At 35.8% G+C, this 26,497-nt stretch overlaps 2 protein-coding genes across 2 annotated transcripts in view; both read right to left on the bottom strand.

The window, feature by feature from the left end:
- LOC112044588 (uncharacterized) overlaps positions 1-8,753 on the bottom strand; it is a 33,001-nt gene extending 24,248 nt beyond the window's left edge. The window contains exons 1-8 of the mRNA XM_052883588.1: positions 7,717-8,753; positions 6,912-7,039; positions 5,716-5,758; positions 4,951-5,095; positions 4,109-4,186; positions 2,826-3,009; positions 2,107-2,145; positions 1,891-1,954 (exon numbers count right to left, since the gene is read on the bottom strand). Coding sequence (XP_052739548.1) covers positions 1,891-1,954; positions 2,107-2,145; positions 2,826-3,009; positions 4,109-4,186; positions 4,951-5,095; positions 5,716-5,758; positions 6,912-7,039; positions 7,717-7,853 — 818 coding nt within the window. The 5' untranslated portion in view covers positions 7,854-8,753. The remainder of the gene's footprint in view (positions 1-1,890; positions 1,955-2,106; positions 2,146-2,825; positions 3,010-4,108; positions 4,187-4,950; positions 5,096-5,715; positions 5,759-6,911; positions 7,040-7,716) is intronic.
- Positions 8,754-11,772: 3,019 nt separating this feature from the next.
- LOC112044573 (leucine-rich PPR motif-containing protein, mitochondrial) lies at positions 11,773-25,138 on the bottom strand. The gene is made up of 10 exons (XM_024080442.2): positions 24,842-25,138; positions 23,634-23,818; positions 22,907-23,105; positions 21,891-22,209; positions 20,158-21,717; positions 19,272-19,508; positions 18,032-18,178; positions 16,257-16,761; positions 14,671-14,889; positions 11,773-13,086 (listed from the first exon to the last, which is right to left on the bottom strand). Exons 1-10 carry the CDS (start codon positions 24,973-24,975, stop codon positions 12,656-12,658), a joined length of 3,936 nt encoding a protein of 1,311 aa, XP_023936210.1. The 5' UTR covers positions 24,976-25,138; the 3' UTR covers positions 11,773-12,655.
- Positions 25,139-26,497: the final 1,359 nt, after the last annotated feature.

The raw sequence follows: 26,497 nt of genomic DNA, 5'->3' as shown, positions 1-26,497 counted from the left end.
TTGTCGGAGTGTTTGTGGTTATCAATAACGTTATAAGGAATTACTAACGTATTGTGGGAGTGTTTGTGGTTATCAATAACGTTATAAGGAATTACTAACGTATTGTCGGAGTGTTTGTGGTTATCAATAACGTTATAAGGAATTACTAACGTATTGTGGGAGTGTTTGTGGTTACCAATAACGTTATAAGGAATTACTAACGTGTTGTGGGAGTGTTTGTGGTTACCAATAACGTTATAAGGAATTACTAACGTATTGTCGGAGTGTTTGTGGTTATCAATAACGTTATAAGGAATTACTAACGTATTGTGGGAGTGTTTGTGGTTATCAATAACGTTATAAGGAATTACTAACGTATTGTGGGAGTGTTTGTGGTTATCAATAACGTTATAAGGAATTACTAACGTATTGTGGGAGTGTTTGTGATTATCAATAACGTTATAAGGAATTACTAACGTATTGTGGGAGTGTTTGTGGTTACTAATCACGTTATAAGGAATTGCTAACGTATTGTGGGAGTGTTTGTGGTTACCAATAACGTTATTAGGAATTACTAACGTATTGTGGGAGTGTTTGTGGTTACCAATAACGTTATAAGGAATTACTAACGTGTTGTGGGAGTGTTTGTGGTTACCAATAACGTTATAAGGAATTACTAACGTATTGTCGGAGTGTTTGTGGTTATCAATAACGTTATAAGGAATTACTAACGTATTGTGGGAGTGTTTGTGGTTATCAATAACGTTATAAGGAATTACTAACGTATTGTGGGAGTGTTTGTGGTTATCAATAACGTTATAAGGAATTACTAACGTATTGTGGGAGTGTTTGTGATTATCAATAACGTTATAAGGAATTACTAACGTATTGTGGGAGTGTTTGTGGTTACTAATCACGTTATAAGGAATTGCTAACGTATTGTGGGAGTGTTTGTGGTTACCAATAACGTTATAAGGAATTGCTAACGTATTGTGGGAGTGTTTGTGGATACCAATAACGACATAAGGAATTACTAACGTATTGTGGAAGTGTCTGTGGTTGCCAAAAACGTTAATATAAGGAATTACACACGTATTGTGGGAGTGTTAGTGGTTACCAATAAAGTTACAAGGAATTACTAACGTGTTGTGGGAGTGTTTGTGGTTACCAATAACGTTATAAAGAATTACTAACGTATTGTGGGAGTGTTTGTGGATACCAATAACGACATAAGGAATTACTAACGTATTGTGGAAGTGTCTGTGGTTGCCAAAAACGTTAATATAAGGAATTACACACGTATTGTGGGAGTGTTAGTGGTTACCAATAAAGTTACAAGGAATTACTAACGTGTTGTGGGAGTGTTTGTGGTTACCAATAACGTTATAAGGAATTACTAACGTATTGTGGGAGTGTTTGTGGTTGCCAATAACGTTATAAGGAATTACTAACGTATTGTGGGAGTGTTTGTGGTTACCAATTACGTTATAAGGAATTGCTAACGTATTGTGGGAGTGTTTGTGGTTACCAATAACGTTATAAGGAATTGCTAACGTATTGTGGGAGTGTTTGTGGTTACCAATAACGTTATAAGGAATTGCTAATGTATTGTGGGAGTGTTTGTGGTTACCAATAACGTTATAAGGAATTGCTAACGTATTGTGGGAGTGTTTGTGGTTACCAATAACGTTATAAGGAATTGCTAATGTATTGTGGGAGTGTTTGTGGTTACCAATAACGTTATAAGGAATTGCTAACGTATTGTGGGAGTGTTTGTGGTTACCAATAACGTTATAAGGAATTGCTAACGTATTGTGGGAGTGTTTGTGGTTACCAATCACGTTATAAGGAATTGCTAACGTATTGTGGGAGTGTTTGTGGTTACCAATAACGTTATAAGGAATAACTAACGTTTCTGGAGCAGGAACGGGTGGAACGGGTTGCGGAATTTCGGATATTTCAAGGATCTCTCTCTCTGTAGGAAAACATGGATTAGTATGGTAAAATTTACAACTGAACATAAATTAAAAATATTCTATTATATTATGACATTAGTAAATTGAAAAAAATCCATTCTAACTAAAAATAACTTAGAAATTAGTAGAAAAAAATCAAAGTTTTAGGTACCTCTTTCAATATCCATAAGCGTAGACGGTTCACCTGCGGCTGTAATATAAAAAAAAAATCAAAATTAATAAAAACTCTTGACATAAAAATAAAATCCAGTTTGATATTTTTGAAATATCAGCCTCAGCCAGGCTAATGACGCCGAACAGCGTTGTTATTTCTTTTTTTAATTGATAAATTTTCACATTAATAACCGTTAGAAGTAGGTCAACCATACGTAGTGAAACGAGAGGATCGAACCCATGACCTCAGAGTTGAGTTTGTTGTATTTAATGTAACTATTATAATAAGGCTTCATGTATTACCATCTTCTATAAACGCGCCATCTAGTCTGGATATGTGATACAGCCATGATAGCCCAGTGGATATGACCTCTACCTTCGATTCCGGAGGGTTTGGGTTAGAATCTGGTCCGGGGCATGCATTTTAAGAAATTAAATATCACGTGTCTGGAACGGTGAAGAAATAACATCTTGAGGAAACCTGCATTACTGAAAATTTCCTTAATTCTCTATGTGTGTGAAGTCTGCCAATCAGCATTGGGCCAGTGTGGTAGACTATTGACCTAAACCCACTCATACTGTGAGGAGTCTCGTGTTGATAATGAATAATATTTATGAATAATGATTATCTTCTAGTATCAATATTTGCGCGACATCTTGGTTTTTGTCGACGATTTGTCGTGCAACTTGTCTGTGGAGTAATCAAGTAATACTTACACTTCCTGAACAATGTTAAATCGAGTTCGGATATCCTCTCCATTTGCAAAGTCTCGTGAATGTTGACCCTGGATTTGTCGGCAGACTGGTCTTGAGGCTGGACGAGGACGCTTGTCTGCATCGGTGCGTCATCTATAGCCAACATCACCTCGACAGGGTTGAGGTTCATTTCTCCAAATCCATCCTGAAAAAAAAATGTGTGTCAGCTCAGACGCACGAATAGAGTTTATGTAGGTCTCAATACTAACGTCTGAAAAGTGAAAGGTGCGCAACCGAGGTGCAGCAGGCCGCGGCGTGCGCGCCCTAGCGCGCCCACACGCGTGTGCACGCTGTTGGCGGCAGCATAAGGGAAAGGTGCGCAGAATAGGTTGCGCACAAAAACGTAACCCTGTCATTCGTTCATCGAATTTTACTGCCCATATTTTTTTCATACACGGGGGCTATATATGAAAAATCGATTAAACTCCAAAAACATCATATCTTAATAAATATAAATTACGTGTCACGTTGTTTGTTTTCGACGTACTCCTAAACTAGTTTTACCAATTTTGATCAAATTTTCACACTAAAAGTCAAAGCGGAGCTTGTCGTAACTTGACAGGACAATAAGGTCATCTTAATTAAAAAAAAAATCATTGCAATTAAAGCTATTTCTACAAAACAAATGAAACAGTATTTATAAAAATAGTATCATAATATATTGGTAATTTAATCCGTAATGTTTTACAAAAGTTAGATCTTTAAAATCTTAATTACAGCAGCTACAGCATTGAAAAAACTGATTCAAGATGGAAAATTTTTAAAAATCCGAAAAAATTATATAACTTGGTCTTAGGGTGACCAAGTTATATAATTTTTTGGAAACTATTCAAATACATTTTAGATAATAGGCTACTTGCCACTTTTTTAAATGGTGTTTAAACTGAATTATTGAAGTATTATAAGCTATATTATATTCTGTCCCGTCAATATACCTACTTGCGGCGAAAGCGCCAATCACAAACCGATGCCTTGTAGCGAATGACGTCACAGTTTATGATTGGCGTTTGCGGTGACGTGATAAAAATACAATTTTGTTTTATAAAGATATGATTACAATTACGAGATTATTTTCACAAATAAAAATGTGATTAGAGTTTCTAGGCATATAAACTGCCTATTATGCAAAAAATCTTCTGAGATTCGTACAGCAGGCGAGTAGCCTATTATGTGGTGTATCTACCGTTTTCGTTTATCCATTAAATACGGGAAACCCTGTATATTAAAACTATCATCATATTTACCTGTATCATCTGTATCTCAGGCGGGATAGGCTCTCGCAGTGTAATATCTTCTTCACGAGCGACGGTGTTGTTTGCTGTCTGTAAGATAATATCTAGTTTTTATTTAAAAAAAAAACCTGGTCAAGTGCGAGTCGGACTCGCGAACGAATGGTTCCGTACCATTTATAAAAACGGCAAAAAAATCACGTTTGTTGTATAAATAAATAATAATTTCATTAATTTTTTTAGTATTTGTTGTTATAGCAGCAACAGAAATCATCATCTGTAAAAATTTCAACTGTCAACTATCTCAGTACATGTAATACCTGCTGATCGACCCGTTGCAAACGCATTTAACGCATTTTCTTCTAAGAAAAAATTATTGCCCGTCAACCCGCTTTAGAGCAGCATGACGGGCATTAACTCCATATCCACTCTTCCTGGGTCTGTAGCCACATAGCTCGTCGATTCTCTTTCTACAATCGCAAATGCTTCGAAAATTAAAAAATGTCTCGTGATCAAGATAACGATCGGATCTGTCATTACCATATTATTTTTTCCTTTTCAAAACGTTAGCGTTTGTAGAAAGAGAATCGACATGCCACTTAGCTACAGGCCCAACAGATTTACTATCTTTGACATATTCTAGTTGACATACTCGTATAGGAAATTGAGATTTTATGTAGGTACTTAACAAATATAATCTAGTGCCCATCCGGTGGACATCACGTCATGTAGGTAGATGGAATTTCTCAATTATTTGATGTTCACTTTAATAGGTTGATATTAAAGACCAAAATAGTGAATAGGCCAGCTGGTCCTGTAATGGACTGTTTAAATAGGCTGATAATGATGAGCCTTACTCTAATCCGTTGTTCCACATTGTGTTCTTCTTCAGGCACTTCTTCGAAGATCAGTCGTCTCCGCTGATCTCGCACTGTGACTGACCTTCTTCTTTGAACCAATGGACGTTCGTCCTCATCTTCCTCCCTTGACTCCTCTGGAGACCTGGAAATATTAAATAACCATTATATACCGCTTTCACACCAAAATCATTATTGAAAAAATCTTTGACCAATGGAAAGCTACATAATCAGCGAGCAACACATGCTGTATTTCATCCCTGTATTCCCGGGAACGGAAACTACGCTCAAATCGTCATATTTGTTTGATAGTGTGTTTGTTACTTTTCCACGCCTAAACCACTAAAACAGTTCAAACTTTTTCATCAATGGAAAGCTAAATTATCAGCGAGTAACATAGGATATGTTATTACAAATGTCGAAAAAGTCGGACTGTCTATTAACTACTGCTAAACGGCTGAACCGATTTTAATGACACATGGATTTTATTTTTATTTCGTTTTACATAGTGACGCCACAGTATAGGCAATTTCGTTCCCTATTTTCAATTATGTTGTATGTGGTTTAAACACAAAATTACTGAAGCGATTTTCGTAAAAATTAAATAGGACCAATCTGGAAGTATATACCTACTCTTTTTAACGAAATAACCAAAATGGGTAATGAATGACAAAGTTATGACGTAACAAACATAAAAAAACCGCATAGACTTAATAACCTCCTCCTTTTTTTTAAAGTCAGTTAAAAATTTGTCACAATACTCACTTATGTCTATTTATAAAACTGTAGTTAATCTTCCAAACATCACCTGCAATACAAATAATAACAAAAAATACTACTAAGAACACCAAAAATATCACGTCTCAAACAGAGAAAGAAAAACATTGTGGGGAAACCTGTATACATGAAAATTTTCTTAATTCTCTATGTGTGACAAGTCTGCCAATCTGCATTGTGCCACTATTATGGACTTGCCTAATTTACTCTCGTTCTGAGAGGAGACTCGTGCTCAACAATGAGTTGAATGATGTTGTTGATGATGATGATGCCATATACTACTATTCAAGCCCTTTTTCTTTTAATTATATACCAGGGAACAGTAGCTTTGTACAGACAATCGACTACTTGGTATTGTAACCATTTTTGTTAAATAAAGATATTTTTTTATTATTTATGCACCATAACCATTGAATTACTATGTATTTAATAATTCAATGGGTATAACACATAGGCTACTTTTAATCCTGGATATATCCATGGTTCTTGCGGGATTTTTGGAAAAATTTAATTCCACGCAGACAAATATTTTTCTTTTTTTTAAAAAGAATATTTGTCACATCTTTTTTTTTAAATATGACCAATATTCCTATTCTCCTCCAACTAGTCGGGAAAGACTGTGCTAGGAGTGGGTACGACAATAGACCAATGGGGCGGGGATCGAACCACCACCCGTCAGTGATGAGCCCGACCGCTCTAACCGTTGAGCTACTGAGGTTTCAAGAAGTGTATAAAAAAAAACCAAATAAATAAATAAGTAATAAATAATAACAAAATAATTAATTGATTAATAATTAATATAAATAATTAATAAAAATATAAGTAGGTACAATTTGTCATTTACTTTTTGACGGCCTCTGTGGCGCAGTGGTATGCCCGGTGGATTTACAAAACGGAGGTCCTGGATTTGATCCCCGGCTGGGCAGATTGAGATTTTCTTAATTTGTCCAGGTCTGGCTGGTGGGAGGCTTCGGCCGTGGCTAGTTACCACCCTACCGGCGAAGCCGTACCACCAAGCAATTCAGGGTTCCAGTACGATGCCGTGTAGAAACCGAAAGGGGTGTGGATTTTCATCCTCCTCCTAACAAGTTAGTCCGCTTCCATCTTAGACTGCATCATCACTTACCATCAGGTGAGATTGTAGTCAAGGGCTAACTTGTAAAGAATAAAAAAAAAAAACTTACGGACAAAAAGATCAGTTTTTTTTCTGTACAGACGTGCAAGGCCTCTCATGAGTTGAGAGCTGAGGCGTAGGGAGAATCTTTTTGTTGGACGACCTGACTCGCTCGACATAAATTCCATCAACTCATCACTGAAAATAGAAGTGTATGAAATTATAGATCAACTCAAAATCAAGAGAAAAAGCCTGAATATTATTCAGGCTCTTATTTTAAATTCTTTCACCATTTGAGACACATGATATTTAATTTATTAAAATACACACAACTTAAAAGTTGGATGTGCATGCCCTGGACCAGACTCAAACCCATATCCTCCAGAATCGGAGGCAGAGGTCATATACACTCGAAAAAAACATCGTGAGGAAACCTGCATACCAGAGAATGTTCTTAATTCTCCCAAACTATATTTGACCCGAGTGGTGGACTGTTGGTCTAACCTCTCTCAATCTGAGAGGAGACTCCAGCTCAGCAGTGAGCCGAATATGGGTTAAGGATATTAAATTTCCTATTTGTGTTATGTTATTTTATACTGATGTGTGTACGACTGCTAGAAAATGAGATATAGTTAAATTAATAGGTAAGTACCTACCTATAATAGATCACAAAATTCCCTTGAATTTAGTTTACAGGGATTTTTTCATTTGTTGTGAATTATTTATTAATATAATTTTCTTATAACTTACCAACTGGTGAGTTAGAACTTGGAAGAAATTGGTAATTTATTGTAATCCGATTGTGCCAAATGATCAAATGATCAAATCAACTAAACAAAGAATTACTCTAAATAGCACTTTACAGTGGTACTTACCATGTTTTGCGAATATCTTGAAACAGCAGGCGATTACTTCGTTGAGTTAATTGTTCAAAACGTAGTGGCCATGAATCTGCCAACCAACACAAATAGAATCTGCCACCTTTTTTCAGACAATCAACGTTGTAGAACATTTTACTACTATTTTTTAGTTAGTTTACACTTCGAAACTTGTGTGAAAGTCGATCAAAATCACATCAAATTAAAATAAAATAGTCTCAATTCAACTATTAGCTTACAACAAAGTTGCAAGTTGCATACAAATTTTGCCGCTGAAATTATGCCCTAAGCGTCATGACTCATGTCAAGCGACACGCTCAAAGACAAAGAGTTTTTTATAGGCAATTTAGGCGTGGCGTGCGATACCTCGTAAATAAAAGTCCAAGAAGCCGAAAGTTCAGTACAAAGTGTTACAAATAGTACCTGCTTCCCGCCTATTTCGTATGGATCATGCCATGGGAACTTAGAAGAACGTGAAATCTTTATGAAGCAGCGCCATCTACATTCTAGATTTAAGATTTCAGGATAATAAAAGGAAGAATGTGTTTGTATTTCTAAAGCAAAGGGATTATTACAGATAGACAGTAACCGTACATTAATTTCAACAATGTTCCATATAGTCATTTGGCCTAGTGGTGTATAACAAAGGTACGATCTAATAATCCTGAGTTCGAGCCCGGACAATGGAAAACTTTTTGTCTTTTTTTTTTGTTTTTCTCAATTGGTTTCTTCAACTATTACAAAATCAAAAATCTCACATTTACAAAAAATATGCATTATTATTTTTATAACATAATGGATACTATACTAAAAATACCGTAGCTAGTCAGTAGATGGCGCTATCACAAGCGTTCCGAAAAAAGTTAGAGTAGCCTATCTATTTCCAATAATACATCCCAGAGGCTGAAATGGTGGTTTAGCCATGCTGTGGAACGCAAAAAGCAAGAGTAGTAGTAGTCAAAAGGTTACTTTTTACACAAAAAGGTTACTTTTTTTAATATTTCGGGTAACTTCTCATAAGATCCAACTGGCAACACTACGTATAGTAGCGTCATTCCATTTCATACTTTTATGACTTCCGGTTATTATAGTTAAATTTAATTAATTAACAATGATTATCAATCCGAACAGTGTAGAGGTTATTATTAATGATTTATATAAATATAATTATTTATTTTACATAATATAAATTCATCATTGGTTATTTTACTCTTAACAATCGTGACGTCACGTTATGATTTATATTGTATTTAATTTCTCAACTTTGTGTTTCAATATTTTAATATTTTTTTACGATTGTTATAAATCTCCTCTAATTAATTAATGTGTTTTAGATAGAATTATAATGTTTGGTTTGTATAATAATACTCCGAAACTATTATTAAAACGTACTTGTATTGTTAACATATTCGTGTTACCAACAGTAAACACTAACTTTGCAAATATTATAAAATAGAGGGTTGTTTGGCAGATTTATTCTTATACTACCATCAGCGTGTAATATTAACATTATAGCGGAAGCTATGCTGAAATTGTTATCGAATAAATTTGTGTACAGTGAAAGTATTATTTTACTTCTCCCACCTTCTGTTACAAAAGACTTTAGAACATAGAAGATTATGCATTTGTTGGTTGCGGTTGCGGAAATAAACTACTATATTTATATATATATATACTATAGGTACTCATATCAGATCAGGGGATCAGGGGCAGGACTATGACATATTTATAGCAGTACAGTTGTATGCATAGATGATACATTATATATTGAGATAGATACGCAACTCTCATTTCGGTTAAAAAAGGTATGTACCGTGATCACTAGATGGCGCATTCTAATTAGATTTATTGGCTATCCATAGATGGCGTTCTCTCTTTTTTTGTATGACTATTGCTGTTTGTTTTCCTTAATTCTTATATAAGAATTATTAATGAAAAAAATTTAACATAAACATAATATTTACAAAATCACCTATTTCACTATATAATACTAATGTTCCCAAATATTTAAAATAGCCAAATTTTATAAATATATAGAAATAAGGAAAACAAATTGCAATAATCCTTCAAATATTCAAGGATTTTTAATCAAAGAAAGAAAAGAAGATTCTTATTATTCAACGATTTATTTTTTCTTTTGTGATTATGAAAATATCTTAATGCACTTCAGCAGCCTGATAACATTAGTGCACCAACTATGAATATTGACGTTTATGATTATAAATAACCACCGATAACATCTACACACTGATCACCTTTAAGAATTCGTAAAATTGCTGGCGACATTTTCGCCACGCCGTTTCGCGACACACCGGGCCGCCTTCTGAGCATAATTCCGATGGTGGTCGAGCATGTTCCATGGTTAATTATTCACTATGCACACCAAATCCACAAGTAATACCCATTAGAAACACTTATTTGTACCGATTACATCTTATTTTAATATTTTTCGTTCACTACTGTCACCATGTTTTAAATTAAACTCTGATCCCGATTGTGTGCTGACTTTTTATTGACATAACATAAACATCACTATAGCAACAACAGAAAAAATTCAATTCAGCTAAACTGTCATATTTGAAACTATATTTTTTTAAACTATCATAGACTGAACAGGAGTGATTTTAATCAAATAATGTGCTTCATGCGTGCCATCTATATTGTGCCTGAGAAAACTTCGCTTAAGTTTTTGTACCGTGAGCGCTGGAAGACAGCACTTCATACAAAATATTTTACGTAAGCGAACTGTGCGGAAGTTTCACCCCCATGGTTGTATGGCATTTTGCGCTAATATTTCAATACCGTTTACCTTTTATTGTTCAAAGATTTACACCATGACGTATTATTTGACAACAGTAAAGCGTTTATTCAATGGCGGTTGCACGTCCGTTTCGTCAAATTAAACGACCTAACAAAAGTTATTAATTTATCAGCGTTTTATGAATTCTTTTGTAATTTAGATTATTATCGAGAAAATATATTTTTAATAAATTATTATATATAATATGTAATTGTGGTCATATAGTAATTTCGATATTATACTCTGAAGTGGATTGTTACATTTTGAAGTAATGGTAATTTATTTACTGGGTCACAAGTGCCTTCACATAACTTTTTACCTTATTTTTTAGATGTGTGATGAATATCAAATCTTTTAACTTAGACAGAGTGAATACCTCAAATAAGGGTTTTGAAAAAAGGAACTGACAATTGTAACAATTATATATTATAATATGTAGTCTACGGAGTCTACCACCATAAAAAAAAGTAAGTACACAAGTTATGTAGGTACTAAATATATGTTATTTATTTCCTCCATTTAAAATTGCCGCTGACTTTAATTAAAAAATATTTTTTATGCGGAAATAATGTCGCTGCTATGTCCAACTTTTTCGTGTAGGTTCAATTCTTCTCCTTGGAGTACTATTGGAGTAGTATTAGTGATATTCTTTGTTTATGTATCTATTCCATACCATAGATAATAATCTATTCAAACTAAACGTAAGATTTTGGCGGGAAAATACTATAGTTGGAATTGGGAAGTACATGTAACTATCGTTTTATTTACATTGATTTATTTACTGCACTGCATTTTAGAATTTTATTGTATATAGTAGAATGCATTTTATTCAATATAGTTCTGTAAAGATGCACCAGTGAAGTAGAGGTTAAGCAAGAGTTAATTCGATTTTTTTGCAGGACTCTATTTAGGGAAACTTACCTACCTTGTGCATCCAAAACTGTGGATTTGACCCAATGATGTTAAAAAGTACAAAATTATTATTGCAATTCCCACAACTGGAAAATGTTTGTGATGAGTGAGGATGTTTTCCAGTATTTGGGTCCAATCCAAGATACCGTCTGTCGGTCTGGCTGGGTCAAGTTAGCCTTTTTCCATTTTAGATTGCGTCATCACTTACCATCAGGTAAGATCTTGGTAAGATAGTAGTCAAGGGTTAACTTGTAAATATTAAAAAAAAGATACCTAAAGTAGCTAGGTTTAAGGATTAATAAGATGGAGTGTCAAGTTAATTAATAAATGAAATACTCATGAAGGTGTAATTAGCTATTAATTTATTAAGACTAGTCACTAAATACTCATACAAATCACGTCATCACAAGTTTTTTTATTTGGTTGAATTAACAAAAATGCCAAGAAAATGATTGAGGCAATGACACAAAAAATAAAATAGAAATTTGATGTAAAAGTAAAGATCGGTTGATAAGTAATTAATTAATTATTATTGTTATGTTAACTTATCATAGACAAATTGGATTGTTTTAAGGTTGGTAACATTTGTAATCCGATTATATTTTTTTTGACCGTAACTGTACAGAATTACTAAACAAATGATGTTACTTTACAGTTAGATAACTTACATATCAGAATAACACACATCACGCATCAATAAATGTGGTCTTAAATTGTTGTGGTCATTTGTTGTGTTCTGTTGCCCATTATTCGGTTTATGCCCGTCAACACGCACTGAAGTAGCGTGGCGGGTCTAAGCTCCATATCCCCTCTTCTGGAAGTAGGGAGGCCAGTACGCCTGGCATGTGACCAAAGACATGTCTCGTGAAGAGAAACTTACGACAAATGGCGGCGGTGTAGTCCCAGTATCTTTGGTACCAACGTAATGAAAGATAGCGTAATGTCCGGTAGCGCCATAATTGGTTGACTTTTGTCTATTTCCTTTCACGAGATACATCGTTTGGTCGCACGTTAGGTCTACTGACGCTGTAGTGGTTAAAATAGACGGATAATGATAAATGTTCGGTTTCACAGGACACATTAAACTGAAGATTGACACGCATATATCACTTTATAAACTGGTTTTACCGCTCGGAGTTCTAGCCCTTTTGAGCCTACATTATCCTGCCATACATCACCATAGATACTATATAAAAGTGCACATTCTACGATACATAATGTAACTTATACAGTATATTCAAACTTATTCCCGCTGGCTTCTACGCTTTCTTTTAACTTCTTTAAACTGCTCTTGTTTATGTCTTCGCTTTTGATGCCGCTCTCGAACGCACGGTCGAGCGCCTCTTTTGCCTCGTTGACCTTGTTTTCGACCAAAAACAAATTTATCAACCTCGAGTAAGCGTTGCCGATAGACACAGAGGAAATAGATTTGTTTGATTGTAAAATTTCAATTAATTTTTCAATTTTCTGTGCGTCCTTCCTCAAGTGGCTCTCTTGTAGGAGTCTCCTGAAGACAATGACGTTGGAATTTTGCAAGCATTTCTTCCATAGGGAATCGGCTTCTTCATTTTTGTCCGCCAACATATATTCCATCCATAGTAAGTTTGCAGGTAAACTGTAGCCTTTTGCTGATGCTAATTCTGCAACTTTTTCACCTGTAAGAAGATAATTTTAATATATAAAAAATTAGCAGACACCCCGCAATTTCACCTGCATTGGAATCTATATATATACTAATATATAAAGCTGAAGAGTTTGTTTGTTTGATTGAACGCGCTAATCTCAGGAACTACTGGTCCGATTTAAAAATTCTTTCAGTGTTAGATAGTCCATTTATCGAGGAAGGCTATATATTATCCCTCTTTTCCTACGGGAACGGGAACCACTCGGGTAAAACTGCGCGGCGTCAGCTAGTAAGGGGATAAAATATAGCCCTTGACACTCAGAAATTTCGTGGCTTTATGTTGGTAATATAATTTTGACAAATGTAAATGTTCAGTAGATCTAGAGATTACACTATAATTTCACAAACTTTACCTCTTTACAATATTAGTATAGACAATTATGTGATACTGTCTTCATACACTCCTATTTCTGAAACCCTTTTATCAATTTTTGTAAATTTTTGAAATGTGTTATTGGTTAATAATCAAATAAGATAGTTTTTCGATAGGTGGCGCTGATGATGAAATGATTTTTTTATGATTAAAAATAATGCTTTTAAGTTTTCCTTTTTAATTTTGTTATACTCCTAAGTTTGTGTTTAGCTATACTACTAAATTTTAATAGAACTCTCATAGCTCAATGGTACATTGCCAGGAGAGGAGATAACTTAGAGAAACTAGTGTTCACTAGCAAAGTGGAAAGAAAGAGACCTTGAGGACGAAGCCCGATGCGTTGGTCAGACCAAATCCGCGCCACTCTCGACACTAGGTACACGAGGCAAGTCGCGAAGCCGAGCCACATGGTGCAATATCATTTAGAAGCAAGCTTGTGTTAGAAGTTACGACCCTCAGTAATGAGGAATACAATGCAAGGAGGAGCTTAACGGTAATGGGGTCGGGCTCGTCACCGTGAGGTAGTGGTTCGATTGATGGAATGTAATACATGACTGGCTACTTATATACCTATTGTTAAATGTTGGTAAACTTCTTCTTCTTATCAGCCGATAGACGTCCACTGCTGGACATAGGCCTCCTGCATGGACCTCCAAGCACAACGATCTCGAGCCGCCAGCATCCAGCGGCTCCCTGCAACCCGCTTAATATCCTCGGTCCACCTAGTGGGGGGTCGCCCAACACTGCGCTTTCCGGTGCGGGGTCGCCATTCCAGCACCTTGGGGCCCCAACGTCCATCGGCTCTTCGAACTATGTGGCCCGCCCATTGCCACTTCAGCTTCGCGACTCGCTGAGCTATGTCAGTGACTTTGGTTCGTCTGCGGATCTCCTCATTCCTGATTCGATCACGCAGAGAAACTCCAACTCAACGGACCGACGAAAAGATGATCGAGTTGGTAAACTAAAAAAGGAAAAACCTGGCTGAGTTTGTTGTGGGCTCTTCTCGAACCAAGGAACCCTTGTAACTTTAATTTTGACTAATTATTATCATCATTTTTTATAACATTACTAGCGTATCCCTACCCAACACTACCCTACCCCTACCATATCTCCTCCCCCCTACCTCTATCCTACCCACACCTTAACATATCTATCGTATTAAATAATCATTGTGACACTCACATTTATTAGCCAATTCCTTATCTTGTATCGCCTTAGCCAAGGCAGTGCTCCGTGGGAATTTCCTCAGAACAGTAAGAAGCTCTTCATTATTCTGAACCGTATCCACTGCACTCAGTAATTCGTCGATGTGTTGAGCACCTTTGCCTCGCACGAACAGGGCGAGCGTCAACTTATCATCGTACGATACATTGCGACGACTCACATCGTCTAGGTGAACACCTGCAATACATGAATTGGATTTCTTTTATTAAATTTTTTTGATGGGTTTGAATCCGGTCCGGGGCATGCACCTCCAACTTTTCAGTTGTGTGCATTTTAAGAAATTAAATATCATGTGTCTCAACCGGTGAAGGGAAAACATCGTGTAAAAACCTGCGTACCAGAGAATTTTTGCGATGATTCTCTGCGTGTGTGAAGTCTGCTTATCTTATCTTAATTAATCTTGCTATTATAGGAGACTCGAGTTCAGCATTGAGTTGATAATGATGATGATGATTGTCTACTATGTCGAATTGTGTTTTCAAGAAGTGTAAAAACTATATAAAACAAATTTTATCAGAGGAGCATCAAAATTCAGTTCACTATTTAGGGTGATTTTGTAGGCACATAACATGTCTAGTCTTAACATAGTCTTTATAATTGTAGCCATGTGCTTCCACCATAGGCTGCATCATAAAGCAGCCTATGGCTTGCCTAGAAGATACCTATTCTCTCTTGACTTGAATATATTGAATTTGTTATTGAAATTGATATATGTTGAAGGTGGTAGTGAAAACGGAAGCTGGAAGGGCATTCCATAACTTCACAGTGCGGATCAGGAACGAAGAGACCAAACGCTTCGTACACGTCCAAGGGACATCAACTACGTATGGATCGATGCAGTCCTTTGCGATGCCTGGCAATTCTAAGGTAAAAAGGTAAAAAAAAAAACTAGATCGAAAAGGTCCTGGGCGCACTCTTCTAAATAAATCCTGTAGAAAACCGGCAGACAGGCAACCTTTCAGCGATGCTCCAACGATTACAATAGTTGGAGGAGAATAGGAATATTGGTCATGCACACGTCGGCGCGAGTGACTCATTAGAACGGTCGGCTTGTGTCGTCACAAGTCGAGATAGTACGAAGTGTTCCGTGAGTTAGGTGGGAGTAGTGAGAGACCGAATGCTGGCTATATAGGCGATTAGGTCATTCTTGTTGTGACGTTCGATACGTTCACATGTTTTGTTGGATAATCCTCCATGGGTTATTTTGGTATAGGCGGGGAGAATGAAGAAAGGGAGTGGCAACAAGTTTTAAAAGACGTCTTTAACCCTACATACAATGGCCACAAGTCCCGGACTTCACTCAAGTTTTTTATCTGCCATTCATTGGTTTATTGGTATAATTCTTAACGGGAATTATGACACCTGATATGATCCTGTTTAATAATTATGTTTTATTCTATAAATCCGCTTCTGATGTCAGCCCGTTTTTCCGACACCGGCATCTGCTAGTTTCAATAATCGAAATAACGATTTCGAGTCAGCAGTGATATGTATAATTGACTACTTACTGAAAATTAAGAGAAAATAAAAAGTCAAACACATACCTAAAGCTTGTATCTTTTCTATGTTGCCTTGTTCAGCTAAACTTTTCAACATATATTTGAGTACGTTCGCCTTTGGGAAAACACCGCCTTCGATCGATTGCAAAGCATAATCCATCGCTTCCGAAGCTTTGCCGTTTTGAACGAGTTTCTCTATTGCCGCCGACACATCTCTCTTCAGAGGTTTTGTTGGTTCCTTTGTTCGTTCAACTTTTTTCGGTTGAACTGCAATTTGTTTAGGCTTCTCTGGTTTCGATACCTCCACTTCTGGTATAATGAACGGGACTTCTCTATTCTTTGACTTCAAATGTTTGCCTAGTTGTATTAAGAATTGGTCGCTTGGCACTTCGCTTTCTTCTTGTAGAACTGTCCAAAGGCCTAGAGCTTTGTCCGTTTCGTCAGCTTTGCAATACGATAGTAGTAAATGATAGAATATTTTTGAGCGGTCGATGTGCGATAATTCTTTTGTTGCTTCTAAAAGTCCTTCCAGATATTCTGATTTGCCTTCCTGGAATTTGACAAGATAGGTTTCATGGTATTTTTGATGATCAGTAATATGAGTGTCATGAAGCCCAATGGCAGGCACAAGGTTTTTAATCAGGGTACACATAATGTCACTCATAATGTTGATTATGTCACTCATAATGCTGATTATCAAATGGAATATTCCTAGGCAAGGCAATGCGTTTGTGCATCTATGAGTAGCACGCCACTAATGAAGCCTGACATACAACAGAAGTAACAGAACTGATTATGGAGAATAATGTGTGATGATTGGAAGTTATTGTTTTAATTACGTTAAAAATGTCTATAGAGCAGGCAGTGCTTTTAAATATAGCAAGAAAAGTTAAGAGGCAAATAAAATTTGTTTTTATTACATTATTTGAGTGTAGCGAAATCTCAAGTAGGAAGTCACATTCAATCATAATAATCAACTAACGACATTATAAAATAAATACAATGCTGATTTAATTGGACAAGATTCTGTGTGTACTACAATATTGAATATAATAATGACAGTAGTTTTATTGTACAACTTTAACAATGCAAAATTACTTTTGTTAATAATAATTGATAAATGCAAATATTTAACAATATTTAAGTTGCCACCATGCCGCCATTTTGAATAATTATTTTATTAATAATGAATGAAAATATGTTAATGTAGTGATGGAAGCAGCTTACTTTGAAGAAGTACGAGGATAATCTATTTAAACCTCCAATGGTTTCTACGCGGCATAGTACCGGAATGGTAAATCGCTTGGCCGTACGTTTTTGCCGATAAGGTGGTAACTAGCCACGGCTGAAACCTCCCACCAGCTAGACCTGGACCAATTAAGAAAACCTCAATCGGCCCAGCCGGGGATCGAACCCAGGACCTCCGTCTTGTAAATCCATCGTGCATACCACTGCGTCAGGGAGGCCGTTAGGACCCAGTTTAGGTGCCGCCATGTACACTGTTCGACATCCTATGCACACTATATCAACTGCGTTAGAGAGGTCGTCAAAACCGAGAGAAGAATGCAAGAGAGGTTATGATCTCCGGTTCCACTCACTCTACGCAGGCTACTCATCGAATGGTTGACAATGATTGAGCCTCAATAGCTCAACGGTAAGAGCGGTCAGACTCATCACCGAGAGATGGGTCGATCCCCGCCCTGTTGTTTGTTGATTACCTACTCCTAATACAGTCTTTCCCGACTAGTTGGAGGGGAATGGTAATATTGGTCATATTTAAAAGGTATGGCAAATATTCTTGAAAAAAAAATGGGTGGTACCTCAACATATCGCTCGCAGGCGTCGGTCAAGCGCTTGTGTCGGGTCTGCAGCCCCGGCGTCTCCAGTATGCGGCGCGCTTGCCGCAGACGGCCGCACTCCACGAATGCTAATACGAGGTCGTGAAGAATATTGACTTCCCCGTGAATCTGAAACCAATGAAAGACAATAGGGATGATGACTGTTTTTTAAATTGTATATAAATTAAGAGTATGCTAATAGTAAAGCAATTTTGTTAAAGTAACAGGGTATCTGCGATCATTACTTTCGGAGCTACAGGGATTCAAAGGGTCAGATTTGCAGCGCTGCCGCGGATTCCTGAAAAACGCCCCATACAAAATGGCACGAACTAATGACGTCGTAGGCACTTAGTGATAGTTAATTTGTATAAGCGTTCAAACAAAATTACCAATATCTTTGTTATTTGTGTGTTTATGTTTATAGTTCATATATTAAAAAATGTAACATTTAATGTAAGGAAGCTAAAACTGTATGAACTTTTATCTAATTACGATAAAAGATTTTTAATAGATTTTGAAATTTTATTATCTTATTTATTATTTAAAAATCAATATATTCAAACCTAGTCATCATCCCCATTTTGTAACTAAACAAACAATATAATACTGAAACAGATGGATAAGATGGATCAAAGAGTCGAAACAATTTTGGGCTGGAGACCTTTTTGTCGTGTCGTAACTGACCTTAATATAAGCTGAAGAGTTTACGAAGTTAACCTTCGCTAGTCGGAGAAACTCAAAGATGAATAACAAAAAAAAAAATCAAATGTCATTTACCTCTTAAACACATGCTACTTCCTACTCCTACTATATTATAAACGCGAAAGTTTGTTTGGATGTTTGTTACTCTTTAACGCCGCTACTACTGAAGAGGCTAAAATTTGGAATGGAAATGGATTTTACTCTGGATTAACACATAGGCTTTTTTATCCCGAAAAAATCCATGGCTTCCCGAGATTTGCGAAATCTGATGATTTTAATGATATGAATGTTTGTTACTCTTTCACGCCTCGACTACTTAACCAAATTTGGTATTGATTGATAGCATGGATTAACATATAGGCTACTTTTTATCCCGAATAAATCCATGTTTCCCGAAGGATTTGTGAAAAACTAAATTCCACGCGGGCGAAAGTCAAAGTTTTCAATACGAAACAATTTCTACCACTTCAGTCTACTGTAAAATACATAAAAGAACTTCAATCCAAACAGTAAAAATTACCTGTGTACTCAAATCTGCAAGCCACTGCAATTTCGTAGCATCCTCATTCAGTATCAGAGACTTCATCAGCTCGCCCTTCCATGGGGTGCTGCGGTATTGTTGACAGCAATGCTCAAACTCCTTGAGAGCCCCATCAATGTCATCCTTTAGGAGGTACACCTTTATGCACGGCCCCAGAACTACATTGGATGGTTCAATGAAGTTGTTCTCGATAAGTGTTGCAGTCATTTCTTTTACCTGCAAGGATTATAATTTTTATACATTACAAGACTGCAATCTTAATCTGTTATAGTTTGTCAACTTTTTGGTGTCTGTTTGACTTTATTTATTTATTTATATAAATAAATAACAATAATTATTTAATTAAAAATTAAACAATAAAAAATCAAATAAAACATGTCACATGAAATAATTCTGATATGCATGTTTACATGCGCGCACATAACATTTATATAATTATATGTCAACACTTGACCAATTATATGTCAAGTTTATATAAGAAAGATTAAATGTTAAAGTTAATAAATTAATAAACTCATATACAATTTTGAAACAATAGCATAAAACGGAAAACAAATTAATTAAATACAATTATTAAATTAAATTAAAATATTAGGTAAACTAGACAAAACAAAAAGAAAAACAATAAACTAAATCTTACAAATAATATAGACAATTTAATTATTATTAAGTATAAAATGGTCATGCAACTTATTTTTAAATACATAGGAGTTGTGGAAGATGTCGATACCTGGTATAGTTCTAGAAATTTCTTTGGCTGTAGTGGTAAGTTTACAGACAAGACAAGCTCAAGACAGTAGACAGTTGGTGTTTGAAGTAGAAGGTTTGCTTGTACTATACTAATAACGGTAAAATAGGAACTTACTTTAGTTTCATCCTTCATTTCAGCCAAACAGTTCAACATTTGCCATGATTTAGAGTTGAGCAAAAAATTCGAATTTTCAAACTCGCTTGAAGTTTTGTTGTCTTTCAGAAACTGGACGGCTTCGTCGAATCTACTCGCACGTACCAAAGCATACGCCATTACAACTGTTTTGTACTTGTTCAATGTAAATTCAGGATCTTTGGCGGCTATCTGAGCTTTAGTTTCCATTGCCTTATCAATTAAATCATTATTGCAGTAGAATTCAAATAATTGTGCAAGAGTTGCCACAGTAAATTCAAAGTCAGACTGAGATTTCAATTCTTCCACAAAACTGTTCACTTTGTCAACATTATTTTCATTGATATAAGCTTGAAGCACTTGCTTTCGTAACCTGTTAAGGTTATAACTATCTTTGCCTTGCGCCTGTTCTAGTAATTTTTCCAACTGTGCTGCCGATCTCTCACCTTGAGGACGTCGTGAATTCCCTAATGGCGCAACCTCCAAATCCGGCGACGTCAGTTGCGCAAGTAGCTCAGATATATTAGTGGTCATGTTATTTCCAAGATACTGTTGTATCCCTTCTGCGGCTGCTGTACTTATTCTTAGTCCTTTTGATAAAGCTTTAGTTAACAGAGCCTCGACCATGTTGTCCCTTGCAATAACTTTGACACCACTTTTTAGAATACGACCCACTTCATTTGCATTACTGTTGTTATCGTTTTGGATATCGTCATTTGCAACATCTTCTTGTGGTGTTGAAGGGCCACTGCTTGTTACATGTAGGATATTTATAAACGAGTTTATATCTTTAGTTCTATTGAATGCATTCAAAAGTGGCACTTTTATTGCTGCATATTGCCCTCTGGGCCGATAATTGAATGCTATATTTGCAGCCTTTTGTATTTCGCCAGCCTGTAAAAGTTCGATCATAACATTTCTGGCACTGTGAAATGTAGGTACATTTGCCAATTGCAGTTTGGTTATTATGTTCTGTGGTGTATCAGCGTCAATCATGTATGGAATAATGTAATCCCTAAGGGTTTCTCCAGTTGGTGTTAAACCTTCTTGGGTCATGTCTCGAACAATTTGCATAAGACCTTCCTCGTCTTTTTCTTTGCCTTTTTGTATCAAGAGTGGCCAGTAATAGTGTTGCCGTATTTCCATACCATTTGTTTTAAGTTCTTTGAAAAGTTTTAAGGCTAATTCAGTACACCCTTGGACTAATGCAGCTTCTGTTGCAATATAACATGCATTTGGTATAAGGTTTTCGTTTTGCAGATCCTTGCAAGACTGAATTATCTCATCGGCTGATTTTTTTACTTTTATCAAATGTTTTACATAGAAAGCCCCTTTGAACATAGTGTCTTCATAGTTAGCGGTTTTCGGCATCGTTTTCATTAATTTCTTAGCAATATCTTCATGGCCTTTGTTTAGTAACTTGAAAATAAGATTGCATACTTCTTGATTGTAGCCCATTGATTTGTGGAAATGAGGAAATATCTGTTCAACTTTGTCCCCATTACCACCAAGAGTCAGTTGTTCTACTATATCTAGTAAGTCCTAAAACAATTGAAATCTAATTAAACTTTGTACATGACACATTTGAATACATGGAATAGATATTGTGTAAAATTTTTCTAAAGTAATGATTATTCAACCTTGATTCTAATAGCAGTGTGGTGGGTCTCAGCCCCATAGACCCTAATGATGGGATAATGATGATGTTTACTTACCCTATCAGTTAAGGGGATGTCTTGTTCCTTAGTTGCTGTGATAATATTTTCAACATTAGCAATGTCACCTTGCTTTGCGTACCCACAAGCTAGCAGGGCATATGTGCGGTTAGAAGGTTTCAGACCAGCTCCTGACATTGTATCTAATACCGCCTTTGCGCCATCAGTGTCACCATGAAATGCGTGACCCATTATGAGAGCATTGAGCACTGGTTCGGAGACAGGCATGTTCAGTTCGCGCATCTTCTCTAGGACTTTAGTGGCTCCATCTACATCGCCTTCTTGGCAGTACCGCCACACAAGTCTTTGATATGTGACCCTGCATTTAATAAAGCAAAACATTGAATTTACAAAATAAGTGTTGTGGATCCAAATCTATACATAATGAAGTTACATTCAGTTGCTACTCGTATTATTTCAAATCGAAAAGGTATTGCAAATATTACTTCTAATCGAGCTGTAAGCAAGGTCACTGAAAGGAGTAAGCGTGGGTTAGAAGGCCGTAGGAGGTGACGCGTTTATTTATTTATTATTCTACAATATATAATATACATGTACACAAACCACAGTTGGTTTTACTGTGCACTGGTTATGATTACATATACAATATTAAACATCAAACAAAAAGAGAAAAGAAAAAAAAAAACAATCATTAGCATGTAGTAAGAGAAACAACATAATTATTGTATGATTGTATTGCTGTAGCAATGCTACACAGGCTGTCTCAAAAAGTATTCCTTTAATTTCCGCCTATGCATGTCAGATTTTTGACTGTGTCTGGAAGATCTGTTTACATTACGTTTCTGATTAGTGGGCATTGCCGGTCATACAAGGAATACTGGACAGATTAAGTTGATAATAGTTGATTCGCTGATCTCTTTCCGAGTTGTTTTATTATTTTTAACAGCTTTTCATTCTGCTCTGGGATAAACTGGCACTGCTTTTATCAGCTGCAAGTAGCTGTGTATATTCAAAATTTTAGTGATTAGCAAACAGTGATTTAACCCATACAGTACCTATTTGGTTGCAGTCCTTTCTTCTCCATTTCTTCAAGGAACTGGGCAGGAGAGAATGGATGTTCATTTTCAATATAAACCCTAAGCAGTGCATTGTAATGGGAGACATCCATGGGTATGCCCCTCTCAGTCAACACATTCCAAATTTTCTGAACAAGTAGAGTCCTTTGTTCTGGTAACTCTTCAGGTACAAGGTCTCCTAAAATATTTAAGTGTATATATTTATAAAATGTGTACATTCTAGACAGTTGCTTGCTACCTTAATTTGTGTTTTCACTATTCACAGATTAAAATTTGCAACCCAATTCCTATATTCAGCTACCGATTTCGGAATTGACTGCCAAAAATGATGTAAAATCAGCTTTTGACTTTTTGCAGTTGCAAATATTGAAGTGAAGGTTCACCTTCACAGATTGCTGAATATCAGTGTGAATTAAAGAAGTTTATAAAAACTGTCTAGCTTTTTGCTTTATAAAATCACAAAATTCTTCAAACCAATGTCTAACACATAAGATAATAATTATAATAATTAATCAATATGGTCAAAAACTTGAATTTATAGAATTTTTCTCTAGAACAGGACAACTGACAACCCTCACAATCTTTTCTAAAATTAATGTGTTAATTAGTCATTAAATATTTTCAGGGATTTGTAGTTGTTTATTGTTGACTGGTGGGATATTTATTTAATAATATGATTTAAATAATAAATATTATTGTGTCTTACCACAACACCGTATAACCAACAAGGACTGTGAGCTTGTAATGTCATGGTTAGTCCGAAGCTCATCAAACACTTCGTCAATGTCTTTTTTAGCTATCCTCCCAAACTTTCTGACTTCCAAATCCAATTTCTGCAGCAGTGGGTCGAGGTTCTCATTCTTCTTAGTTGCGTAATCTCGCATAAGCACACTGTAACAGTGAAATAACATTTCAAATGTTATTAAAAATAATAATTTTTATAATGGAAACCATTTTAAAATACCAATCTTAACATAGTCGTTTCCTCCGGAGATTGATTGACATTGCATTAACACAAATATTGCAATAAATGGCCTCAATAGCTCAACAGTAAGAGCGGTCGGACTCATCACTGAGGGGTGGTGGTTCGATCCCCGCCCCGTTGGTCTATTGTCGTACCCACTCCTAGCACAGTCTTTCCCGACTAGTTGGAAGGGAACGGGAATATTGGTCATATTATAAAAAATATGGCAAATATTATTATATCTAAGCAACAGATTTTTATGTGATTTTCATCATTATATAGCTTAGAAAATTAGTTTGTAACACTCCCTCTGCCCCGCACGCACGACTACGGACCCCCACAGTCCTTTCCTCCTGTCGCCCTCATGGGAGGGTCATCAACGAACTTGCCAAGCTATATTTCGTGCTCTGTAGCAAGGTGCAGGTGACAGTTCATTTAACTCTTGCAAGTTTGCCACAATTCACGATAGTAGTATGTATTATGAATGTCATATGGCATCTGTAACCCACACCAAGCTAGAGCACAAACCATAGGTAATTCATGAGGATGCATATTATAATTTAACGTTGTTTTCAACACTGAATAATTTGTGGCAGTCAGCTAGTTTAGGATAACTCCCATTAGTGTTAAACACACTTCAAAAATATGTACTAATTTTATCATCAGTGGTGCTGCAACCAGGTCAGGACTCCATAAATAAATTTCTATTTTGCAGATACTTTTCAGTTACTACCATTTTTATCCTATAACTTATAAAAAGACTTTGTGGTTTTAGTATTTTATTTTAAATATAACCACAAAGTTTTTATACGATAACACATTTAACACACCTAGTTTACATCTACAGCAACATTTTACCAATTTTCTGTAATCTTAAGGTTATTTTTCTTGTCTATACTTGTATTAGACCTATTACCATGTTTTCCTAATAAATATTGTGCGAAACTTACTTGTTTGAAGCATTTAAAGCTCTTGGATTAATTAATAAACTTGCATCTGCAGTCTTAGCCGAGTTTAATATCAGTGTTCTTGCCGCACCAGTGAAATATCGCACTAATTTTGTTGAACGCAAAAGAGACGACATCTTTTCTTAATATATATGTAAAATGATCACATCAACGTTAATTGAATATACACATTCGTTCTTATTTTGCAGTATAATATTGTTTTAATTTAAATAGACATAACTTGATCTCCTGTTCTATGATGCAAACTGGAAAATAATTTTTAGGTTAACTTGTTATGTCATTCTAGAACATTGATTCTCAAAGTAGTCCAGTCCAGACCAGGACTCCAAGTGGACCCCCAGGTGGTCTACGGAAGACTTGGCGGGGGTCCACGTTGACGTGACATAAAAATGGGGGTTCACGATTCGTAAGTGGGGTCCACATAAAATCTGGTTTTGAAAAACCGAACGGGGAGTTTTCTAAATAAAATAATTTGTGAATTTCTTGCTTGCCTGTGCTGTGAGTAGATATCTAAAATTAAAGTTAGCTGAAATAACTTTTCCTTGGACAATTTTACTTTTTGTCACTCACAGCACAATCAATTAATTATTTAACCAAGTATTAAGTAATGAATTCTCATTATTATTTTATTATTATTCTTAAACTTATTTCGTGGTGGCTGTTGATCCAGCTGCACGGAAAATTTCCATAAAGTGTCCAATCTAATCACTTTTTTTGTCAGTTTTGCATAGAAATTTAGTTGGGGTTCCACCAGACCCAGTTGAATTGAATTAGAAAGTGGTCTATGAGTAACTGAAAGTTTGGGAACCTCTGTTCTACAAAATAAGGTAAGGTGATATACACACTATGGGGTTGGCCCAAAGAATATATTACTTGTCATAGAGGAATTAAAAAATGGAGATGTATCGCACTCAAATTCACGAACAAAATTATTGTCTGTCGTTTTTTGAGGGGGACGAGGTAAACTCACACATCGAAAATATTTAACACCATTAAAATATTCTATGTCCTTAGACTACACACAACTATAAATTTGACTCGCAATACACACACGCGTAATTTTTACACAAACACATTGCTTAGATTATCCACAGATTAAATACATAGAATATTCGATTACTGATTGTTGTTTGGCTGTTTCTTCAAAAGAATCGATTATTTTTATAAATTGTTTTTTTATTATAAATTTGAAAATTAAGGTTTAAATACTTTCAAATGAAACGTTACTCCATCTTTAATTAAACTACGAGTTTTTGGCCGTTTTTTATGCCATTTAATTTCACAAACCGGCATTTTTAGGGTGCTCTTTACACGACGAAAACGATTACAACAATGAAACATCGATTCTATAGCAACAGTTTTTATAAACGCGTTAGATCATTGATTCTAGATCTTTGACAGAGGGGTAACGGTTATGAGGCAGGTCTAAGCGATGTGTTTATTAGCTGTGTAAAAATTACGCGTGTTTGTATTGCGAGTCAAATTTATAGTTGTGTGTAGTGTATGGACACAGAATTTATTTAATGGTGTTAAATATTTTCGATGTGTGAGTTTACCTCGTCCCCCTCAAAAAACGACAGACGTCTTTGTTGGTGAATTTGGGTGCGAAACAGGTCCATAGTCTAAATAGTCAAAGGT

The sequence above is a fragment of the Bicyclus anynana genome, chromosome 9 (genome assembly GCF_947172395.1).
Source record: "Bicyclus anynana chromosome 9, ilBicAnyn1.1, whole genome shotgun sequence".
NCBI lineage: Eukaryota > Metazoa > Arthropoda > Insecta > Lepidoptera > Nymphalidae > Bicyclus > Bicyclus anynana.
The sequence above is the reverse complement of the archived record's forward strand: the minus strand, read 5'-3'. Positions and strand labels throughout refer to the sequence as shown.